This window comes from Suillus discolor (assembly GCF_016758755.1).
Source record: "Suillus discolor strain FC423 chromosome Unknown F5147scaffold_280, whole genome shotgun sequence".
NCBI classification, from domain to species: domain Eukaryota; kingdom Fungi; phylum Basidiomycota; class Agaricomycetes; order Boletales; family Suillaceae; genus Suillus; species Suillus discolor.
Window position 1 is genome coordinate 5,132 of NW_024541527.1, and position 10,767 is coordinate 15,898.

The 10,767-nt window shown below is 47.0% G+C and overlaps 1 protein-coding gene across 1 annotated transcript; it reads left to right on the forward strand.

The window, feature by feature from the left end:
• The first annotated feature begins 2,410 nt into the window (after positions 1–2,410).
• On the forward strand, positions 2,411–3,982 carry F5147DRAFT_175424 (uncharacterized protein). The gene is made up of 4 exons (XM_041428399.1): positions 2,411–2,762; positions 2,819–3,398; positions 3,451–3,515; positions 3,567–3,982. Exons 1-4 carry the CDS (start codon positions 2,476–2,478, stop codon positions 3,664–3,666), a joined length of 1,032 nt encoding a protein of 343 aa, XP_041284399.1. The 5' UTR covers positions 2,411–2,475; the 3' UTR covers positions 3,667–3,982.
• The last annotated feature ends 6,785 nt before the right edge of the window (positions 3,983–10,767 follow it).

Here is a 10,767-nt window from a genome sequence, read left to right on the forward strand (position 1 = left end):
GCAAGTTGTGTTGATATTTTCGCTTGGCGAATTGTTTTGCTGAAGTCGTCTCATCCAGGGCAGTGCACACTCATTTTTTGGGGAAGGTTGTAGACTCATATGCGCCGATCCAGACGGACACCACCCGTGATGTCATCCTTGACATCCTTGAAAATCATCAAGGACATCAAGCAGCTGCAAATCGGTGTGTGACACTTCGTGACTTCTTCTATAACCACTTTAACGCATTCGACACAAGATATGCCGCCTCTGTCATCTTGCGGGTCACATATAGAAAGTCCACCCCCACCACCCGAGATCATCGTCATCCACAAAATGTTCAAGCACTTCCAGATGCTCATACGGCCTGGGGCGTGGACTCCCAGTTGTTTGTAGACGAGCGGCAAAGCCGGTCCTTCGTTTACTGGGTACCTTCTTGAGAACGTTTTCGCACGAAGAAATGGCCTATGGATTACTCCAGCTCAGACACGACTGCTGTGGCGATCATGTATGTCATCATGGCTTCCGCATGTTATCCTGAGGCGCAGGAGAAAGTGTAACAGCTACTGGATATCGTCGTTGGTCGTGAAAAAGGTATGCTGAAGCTCATATTAGTGAACAAATTTCAACTCTTGGATTGCTCACTGTGCTTCGGCCGATATCATTTATAATAATATACGTTTCCACTGCTCTGGCACGATCTTCTGATTCTTATGACTGCTCGAGCAGAAAAGCATAATATTGTTTCGTGATTCGCCAGTCTCATGCAAGCATCAGTTCGCTGACTTCCTTCTTGCTTCCATCCCCCAGTACTTCTCGACGCGTGCAACACCCGACCTTCCGAGCGCAGTGGCAAAAACGGAACTGACTTCACCTGAATCGATCGGGTCAACTCTTACGTTGTCAGATTACCTACACAGACCCCTCGATACCCAATTTATCCACATCTGCATGGGCTAAAATCCGAAATTCGAAACCTCATCGCGGAGCAGCCTCGTTGTAAACGAGACATGATGTTGAACGAGATCTCCTACATAGAAGGCAAGTACGTGCATGAGCTGTGGTAGTACATAACGCCAAGAAGTTGTGACATATTGTCTTCCGGGTATGCATATCCGGTCCTCATGCCGCTCCTTGCGTTGCAGATGCCATCAATGATTGATGAGAGGGCCGCAACATGATGCAGGACGCCGCTGATCTTCTCCCAGCCATTACAGTTCCGAACCGGTCAAGGCACGGTGGTCCGATTTAGATCTGGCCATTACTTATACTTGCTCGTAAGTTCGCACAACCACCAGGGCTTATGGACAACAGGCCGATTCAATATATATTGGTGATATTGGTGATCACTATCACCAGTCTATATTCAATGGCCTGTTGATAGTGCCCCATGGTAATGTACGAGGACCTTTGTCGGTGCGTTTGTGTAATTAGGATGCTCAAACCTTGAGCTTGAGTTCGACCAGCTCAACTACCGTTATATCCGCGGAAACGTCTGAATCCTTGTACTCATCGTGGGCTGAACGAAGCATTACAGACTGGACAATAAACCTAACCACCCTCCTCGATTCCTACGCTAAGAAGAATCTACATGCGCGGAACCGTCTGCAGGATGGAATGCCGTGAGTGAACTCAACTTGCTACTGGGTCTTTTCTCAAGGCGACTGCAGATTTGGTGCGCACCAAACGTTCATCTCCGCACATTGCCTTCTCGTACACCCTGTTTTAATACTTGATAGTAACAAAGCAAACCTCCATTCGCCTATACCCTTGATCAACGTTATCAACCCTGGATATCTTGATTTATGTAACTGTTTGTATACTTACCATGCGAGATTTCGTTTTCTGCAAATGCATTGCAGGCTACTCCTCGAAAATCGAGTTCGCTGCGGCAACTATCATTTGGCAGGTAAAACGATGCCATAATGCTTTGATCGATATCTTTGGGCACCAGGAAGGTCTTACTCACAAACAACTTATGGACTTCCGCGTGACCTTGCTTCGGATCATTGTCCGTCTTGAGAACGAAATTTATTCAGGAGTTCGACACTTTCAAGAAGGTCGCTGTACTACGACAAGGACAAGAAAATGTTTATGGGAATAGAGAGGGAGAGGGAGAGAGCGCGGAGGAAGAGGTGGAAGATGGTGGGGACATGGATAGGCGGAGGGAGGAGGATCCAGGAGGAGGAGAAATATTGTACCCTTGCAACTTGGATGCTGAAATCACTTGATTACAGTATTAACACATGTAACCGCAGGCCGCCGATCTGCTATTCGTGCTATACTTATATCTAGGGCTGCGCACCGTACCGTATACGGTAGACGGAGAAGCATACTTATTCAAAATAAGGGTTGCTGTGGCAGAATTCGCCGCAGAACGGGGATAATAATAAGATCACAACAACTGGAATAGTCTCAGAAGCGCTTCCGACTCCATTGTGTTTCCCTTCCCAATTGGCCCTTACTTTTCGCCGTCACTGCTCGTCGTACTCAACGATGAGTACAATGTCTGACTCTCAGCGGCAGAGTCTTTCACATCCATTTATTTCTCATCTTATCGCTCTTTTGTCAACTTATGAACTATGTCCTATGTCAACACCATCTCCACAATATAACGGGCCTGCAGATTGGCAAACAGGCACCATCCTTCGCTCTCTAGGGGCGGTTGCACGTAGAATGTACACTGCGGAGGAGACTCTGGCTTCAATCAAAGCTTCTGAGTGTTGGCAAACAAATGGGCCAGAGACACAGAAAACGCAGTGTAGGCGACACTCCCATGTCATGTCCTCATCTTCTTCCCTCATACAGTCCAGCACCAATATCAATGCTTTGCTTCTAGCTCACCCGGGCCAGGATCAACTTCTTGTTTTCAGAACAACTCCTCAAACCTCACACCTACTACTATGGAATCAGTTGATGTCGACATGCAGGATGCCGATAGCACGAATGCTGTAGCCAATAGCGATCGCACACCAGTCGCCAAACCACACTCCGCTCGTGCAGATTCGATGTCCTTATCACTCGACGGACTTCCAAGTCATATTGATGCCGTGACACTCCTTCGGTCATTCTCAAACGGAAGCTCAAGCTCGGCACCTCCTACATCGCACATCGAACACATGGCCTGCCCAACGTGTGGGAAGGCTATCACCGACACGTTGATGATGAGCCGAATTAATAGCAGCAGCTTTGATGGCTCCCCTAGCGGATCTCCTCTCGTCGTCCCCCCTAGTCCTCTTGCTGCTGCGGCATTCGAAAGCGGCATGAGCGCCGTCGAAGAACTAAGGTTACTCAAGGCTCAGGTTTCAGATGTCGCTCGTGTTTGCAATGCTGTGGCCAGAGGTGACTTGTCCCAGAAAATTACGGTTCCTGTGCAGGGTGTGGTCATGGTTCAATTGAAGGACGTCATAAACACTATGGTATTCATGCGGAATCTTATCTCAGGGTCTTACTCATGCATATCATCGTCAGGTCGACAAATTGGGACAATTTGCCAAAGAAGTCACTCGTGTCAGTCAAGAAGTCGGTACAGAAGGGTAAAGTAATCACTAACCCAGATCTTATACGATTTGCTCAGTCTTCCGTAGTAAACTCGGTGGACAAGCTCTCGTGTTGGATGTCGAAGGTACTTGGCGGGAATTGACTGGCGTCGTCAATAAATTAGCTGCCAATTTGACCCATCAGTAAATTCCGGGTTTTCCTTTTGACCACTTATAGCCCTTTTTTTCCCACCCAGCCCCGCCAATAGATGTAAAATACTTTACAAATATGTTCCGCATATTACCCTCCAGCAAATCCGGCAATGTCTCTGGTGATAACCACTTTAACGCATTCGACACAAGACATGCCACCTTTGTCATCCTGTGTGTTGGAAAGTCCACGCCACACCCGAAATCATCGTCATCCACAAAATGTTCAAGCACTTCCAGATGCTCATGCGACCTGGGGCGTTGACTCCCAGTTGTTTATAGGCAAGCGGCAAAGCCGGTCCTTCGTTTGCTCGGTACCTTCTTGAGAACCAATCCTCACCGTTGGTCGTGAAAAAGGTATGCTGAAGCTCATATTAGTGAACAAATTCCAACTCTTGGATTTGCTCGCTGTGCTTCGGCCGATGTCATTTATATACGTTTCCACTGCTCTGGCACGATCTTCTGATTCTCGAGCGGAAAGGCATAATATTGTTTCGTGATTCGTCGGTCTCATCCAAGCATCAGTTCGCTGACTTCCTTCTTGCTTCCATTCCCCAGTACTTCTCGACGCGTGCAACACCCGACCTCCCGAGCGCAGTGGCAAAAAACGGAACTGACTTCACCTGAATCGATCGGGTCAACTCTTACGTTGTCAGGTTACCTACACAGACCCCTCGACACCCAATTTATCCACATCTGCATGGGCTAAAATTCGAAGTTCGAAACCTCATCGCGGAGCAGCCTCGTTGTAAACGAGACATGATGTTAAACGAGATCTCCTACATAGAAGGCAAGTACGTGCATGAGCTGTGGTAGTACATAACGCCAAGAAGTTGTGACATATTGTCTTTCGGGTATGCATATCCGGTCCTCATGCCGCTCCTTGCGTTGCAGATGCCATCAATGATTGATGAGAGGGCCGCAACATGATGCAGGACGCCACTGATCTTCTCCCGGCCGTTACAGTTTCCGAACCGGTCAAGGCACGGTGGTCCGATTTAGATCTAGCCATTGGTCGTAAGTTCGCACAACCACCAGGGCTTGTGGACAACAGGCCGATTCAGTATATGTTGGTGATCACCATCACCAATCTCTACTGAATGGCCTGCTGAGAGTGTCTCTTTGTCGGTGCGTTTATGTAATTAGGATGCTCAAACCTTGAGCTTGAGGTATGAGGCAGCAGTGGATTGAAGCATTTCTGACGTTCGACCAGCTCAACTACCTTTATATCCGCGGAAACGTCTGAATCCTTGTACTCGTCGTGGGCCGAACGAAGTATTACAGACTGGACAATAAACCTCACCACCCTCCTCGATTCCTACGCAGGCATCTCCTAAGAAGAATCTACATGCGCGGAACCGTCTGCAGGATGGAATGCCGTAAGTGAACTCAACTTGCTGCTGGATCTTTTCTCAAGCGGACTGCAAATTTAGTGCGCACAAAACGTTCATCTCCGCACATTGCCTTCTCGTATACTCTGTTTTAATACTTAATAGTAACAAAGCAAACCTGCATGAAGCTGCCGCAACTGCAAATCCAGGTGCTACAATACTTGGGCAGAAATTTCCAAAAAAAAATATATCGTTATGAGAGTTGGATCCTGACGTCGTGAACAGAGGTAATGGTCGATTAATGATGAGCAGTCAATGACACAGCGAGTCCAATTGTGACCTACGGAAGCATTCATCACGATAAGTTGTAGATTGGATGAAGCGGTCGAAAAGCACATTAATCATGGAAGACTACTGGTATCCACGGTTTGCTATTGTTTCGGGGCTATTGGGTAAGTCAAGCCTCGGGTACCTGTCTTATCAAATGAGAAATATGGCATTGATCTGGGGATGTCAAAGGATGGCAGGGAAGCTCCCAAGTTAAAAGCTATGAAAATTGACATGTGCACGAGCTGACAGGCTTGAATTGGCCCTTGATCAACCCTGGATGTCTCGATCTAACCGTTTGTATGCATTGCAGGCTACTCCTCGAAAATCGAGCTCTGCGGCAACTATCATTTTGTGGCGTTTGCTAGGTAAAACAATGCCATAATGATATCTTCGGGCACCAGGAAGGTCTTACTCACAAACAACTTATGGACTTCAGCATGACTGGAAGATGGTGGGGGACATGGATAGGCGGAGAGAGGAGGAGGAGGAAAGATATTGTAATCAATACATCTATGTTAATCGCAGGCCGCCAATCGGCTATAGTTCGTGCTATACTTACATCCCCCCATACCACTACAATATTAATATCTCCCGAGGGCATCGCGTCTTAACTTGTAGCGGTATGCAAATACAGAAATTCTCTTTCGGTCTTAGACTTGAAAGTTTGAAGTTTGAAGATGCCATATGATAGCTATACCCCAGATCTAGGCAGTCTGACTATCTAGGAAAGTCTTGGGCGTGTCGTGGAGTGACAGAACGTATGTAGATGGCCTAGGGCTTCAGTCAAGGCCGGGCCGGGGCACCCTTTTCGTGAGCTAACGCGTATTCGGCAGACTACATCTCCGAGCTTACTAGTAGTAGTACGGCCCAGCTTATTCTTCAATGTAGTACCGGCAGTTCTTGGACAGGAATTGAAAATGAAGAGCTTTTCAGCATTATCTCTCGAGTTAGATGACTTGGTCGATGCGACCGGAGGCCTGCGGAATGCTTTATCAATTATTGATTAATGCTGTGCCAACAGGTGACGAAAGCTGGCTTGGAAAGGGATAGCTCAAATTCTCTATAGTGCGGCATATGTAACGTTCCCTGCTTTCATGGACACTAGCGCGCTGCACTGCGCTTGCTCCTGCCAGTGAGAGCGGGAAAATGTAGTAATGGCGTTTCAGCATCTGCTCGAACATAGACAAACCCGTGTCTTTCGGGTTCAATAATATGCCGAGAAGGAAGGATCAAATATGCGCGTTTTTTTTCCTGTCAGTGGAAGTCACTCACCAGTGCACCATGTCTTGTGTCAATCCATGGCTGTCCTGTCCAGCGCTGCGCGCAGTAAATATTCGCACGGTGGTCGTATATAAGGTTGCCTTTATACTTATCCGATAGTGAAAGGTGTTTAGGTGGTTACAACAATTCACTAACTTGAGCTTGAACGGTTTTTATCATGTCTTTCCTTGACAAAGTCTTAGACTACGCAGAGCGACTCCCAGAGGGCATTGAAAGGACAAGAGATCAGATCATTGGTACGTTGAAATTACTCCTGAGGCCCAACCCTCATGATCATTATTACCCCAGGAATCATCAATCCTGATAGTGAGCACGACACGCGCATCATTTGGTTTTCACCGTATCTTATTTGGCTGGTCAGGACGTCACGATAAACCAGAGGAGAAACTAGACGATGAGATTCGAGCCCAGATCAATGCCAGTCATCGTTTTGATAGCTTCGCGGATCAGAGGTTGGACAATTCTATCAAATGGTATGTTTTCATCCATATGGCCAATTCGGATGTTCAGATACTTTTCAGGCATATTGATGGTCATGACTATATGTATGCATTGTCTGAGATACTCGACAGTGCAAAAGAATGTATCTTTATATTGGTATGTATCTTCAAGACTATTGCCATTGCTAGCTCGAGACCAATGCGCTGTCACAGGACTGGTGGCTCACACCCGAGTTATACCTTCGGTCAGTATTTGATTGACGGTTGTGGCGCGTGAATACCAGCTGAAGGTGTTTATGCCCAGACGACCACCCGCAGATCATCCGGAATGGAGACTCGACCGATTGCTTCAACGCAAGGCTCGACAAGGAGTAAGAATATATGTTGTTGTCTATAAAGAGGTACCGTTTTATCGAGGGTCATTCAATCCTTATTAAGCGCTTGCGCACAATTCAGGTCACTCAAACCATGTCCATGAACTCGAAGCACACAAAGGTCTGCATTTTTTCTTTTCGCGTTTACTCTTGAGGATATTTATTCTAAGTCATGCAGGCCGCGTTAGAGGCCTTACACCCCAACATCGCTTGTATGCGACACCCTGACCACATTGGAAGTAAAGGTAAGAACAAGTTGTGATCGACAACACATATACATAACCTTGAGTCGCAGATACCGTAGAATTCTGGTCTCACCACGAGAAGGTATGCACATTACCTTCTGTTTACTGTGAACCTCATACTTATTTCCAACAGCTTGTGGTTGTCGACAACCACCGTGGATGTGTTGGAGGACTTGACATTTGCTTTGGTCGCTGGGATACACACAATCACCCTCTTGCAGATGTACACCCGACAGATTGGTCACGCACTCTCTTTCCTGGACAGGATTATAACAACGCCCGTGTCCTTGACTTTCAGAATGTTGACAATTATGTTAGCAATGCTGTTTCGATCATGGAAACACCCAGAATGCCATGGCATGATGTAAGTTTCAAGTCATTTTCAGCCCCTATACCACATTGTGTGACCCTTATTTGATATATCAGGTTCATATGACGATATGTGGTTCTGTTTGTTTAGATCTTTCTCAGCATTTCATTGAGAGATGGAACGAGGTGAAACGTAGGAAGGTACGTGGTCAAATGGTCTGATAGACGCTTAAAGTCTGATGTCAATACCACGTTCTCAAAGTACCGTAATGACGAGTAAGTCCAACAATTTCAAACGAAATATACAATCTTACCACTCACTCCACAGCCGATTTGACTGGCTTGCACTTCCTCATAACGTGGCGCTTTCTCCAAACGAAGCTGTCGTCCGTACGTGGATGGTTGCTAGTAACCCTATTTGATACTAATCATTCAGGCCATCCCCATCGTGAGAAATGGCATCAGATGGGTCGTCGTTTCAGACAACGCTTCCACCTCGAACAAGATGACGAAGTTGAGCCGCCTTATACTCCTCCCCCGCACGGAGCTTGCCGCGTGCAGGCCGTGCGGAGTGTTTGCGACTGGAGTCAGGGTGTGCTTACCGAACACAGCATTCAAAATGCTTGTACGTCCTCCCCATGCACAAGCTGCATGCTTTCTCTGAAACTTTGGTACAGACATTCAATTGATCAACGAGGCTAATCATTTCATCTATATTGGTAAGTTCTGATGCCTACTGGTTTATCCCGATGAAATATTTACGTTTGTGATTGATCTAAAGAAAACCAATTCTTGTGAGTACGGAAGCAATGTACACGACCCTGTGATCTGATCCCCTTTGCTATATTTAGCATCTCCAACACACGCGAAGAAGGCCCTGTGAAGAACCAAATAGCAAAGGCACTTGTCGAGCGGATCATTAAAGCAGCCAAGGATGATCGAAAGTTCAAGGTCTGTGATGTCCTTTTCTGCTATTCGCTTGATCGTTGAGGGATAAAACTAGGTGATCGTGGTTATACCCGAGCTCCCTGGCTTCGCCGGAGATGTCAAGAATGATAGTGCTCTGAAGATCATCATGGCAGCACAGTACCGTACGATGAATCGTGGCGGTCATAGTATATACGAAGAGATCCGAAAAGCTGGTTTTGAGCCGTAAGTTATGGTCGTTGCGACGGTTATTTTTTTTGTTAACAATCGTTTTATCGGATATTAGGATGGACTACATTCGTTTCTACCACTTACGTTCCTATGACAGGATCAATGCTCCGCAGAGTAAGATATCTCTTTGATGATACTGCAGGTCTATTCTCAACGTGGCCTAACAGAAACGTTGATATCCCAAATGGAGGCAAACTCGGGGGTCTCATTCTACGAAGCCCAGGTCGCTCTTGCGCGTCAATGGGAAGGTCCCCGCACCACTACGGGCGACGCTCCCAAGGAAATGTTTATCAAAGTACCTCAGCCTGCGCAGGAAGGAATGGTTTTGAGCGAGACCAAGATGAAGCCGGTGAAGGTGTCTCTACCGGCCTCGTACGATGAAGCGGTGAACATTGTCAGGACATTCGAGAAAGGTTCAGATGACATCAGAGGCGACGAAGATGTATCCGATACCGTATCGCAGCACAGACTGCTGGACCGAACACGCTTGAGTGATGAGATTTGGTATGGTTCTGAGGCAGAGGAACGGGATGCGTATGTCTATTGTTGCATCTCACTGGTGCATACAGCTAATTTCATCGAAAAGATACGTATCGGAGCTTCTCTATATTCACACAAAGGTTATGATCGTGGACGATAGACGCGTCATCGTAAGTACTTCCAGACTGGCCTGTATTTTTGGTGATTGACGATCCGGGCTAGTTGGGTTCTGCGAATTTGAATGACAGAAGTCAAAAGGTAAGTCGACTACTACTGAGCAGGTAATCTGACAACCCTCGACTTCTAGGGAGATGGCGATTCTGAAATCGCGCTTGTTGTCGAAGACGGTGACATGGTACGCTCGACGATGGACGGACATCCATACATGGCCGCACGCTTTGCTACTACTCTGCGTCGCAAGCTCTTCCGAGGTGAGGATCACACAAGACCTACTCGAATGTTGGTTCACTTATATACACATACAGAGCACCTTGGCCTTATCGAGCCTCAGAACGTCTTGCATTCCACTGAGAAGGTCACCTCGTTCATGCGATGTGCACCAGAGCCTAACGACAACGAGATCGGGATGCGGGAAGACACTGCCGTAGCGGATCCGCTTGCAGACAGTACCCTGGAACTATGGAATCATACAGCAAGAGTAAATCGCGAGATTTTCACGGAGGTCTTCCGCCCTGTGCCCACCAACCTTGTTCGTTCCTGGTCTGCGTACGAGGCAAGCAATGATGCCTATGAGTTTCATCGGAACATGTCTGACGGTTACTATGCAGAGCTATTTGCCAAAGGTTAAGACTGGTCACGTTGTACCAGGAATACCGCTGCAACGTATCAAGGAACGCCTTTCTCAGGTCAGGGGTTCATTGGTCGAGTGCCCTCTGGTGGGTCCAGATGTTCTATGGGAGATTAGCGCTGACATGTCACCCCAGGATTTCTTGATCGATGACAAGGAGTTCGTTGAGGGTGTGGACTGGCTAGGATTGAATCCGACTCTTCCGATTTACATATGATCAAAGTGTCATCATAGGACTTGTATACTGTTATCTATGATTATGTATGGTTGTGAAGTTCTGAGTTCTGGACTATTCAAGTATACCATTTCAAACATCAAAACCGCGGCGAAGTGCATGGATGAA

Bases quoted from the DNA above. Each gene is read 5' to 3' on its own strand.
- F5147DRAFT_175424 (XM_041428399.1), top strand. From the start codon at position 2,476: ATGAGTACAATGTCTGACTCTCAGCGGCAGAGTCTTTCACATCCATTT. The intron at 3,399-3,450 runs GTATTCATGCGG...TATCATCGTCAG, and splicing joins AGGACGTCATAAACACTATG to GTCGACAAATTGGGACAATT. The intron at 3,516-3,566 runs GTAAAGTAATCA...AGTCTTCCGTAG, and splicing joins CAAGAAGTCGGTACAGAAGG to TAAACTCGGTGGACAAGCTC.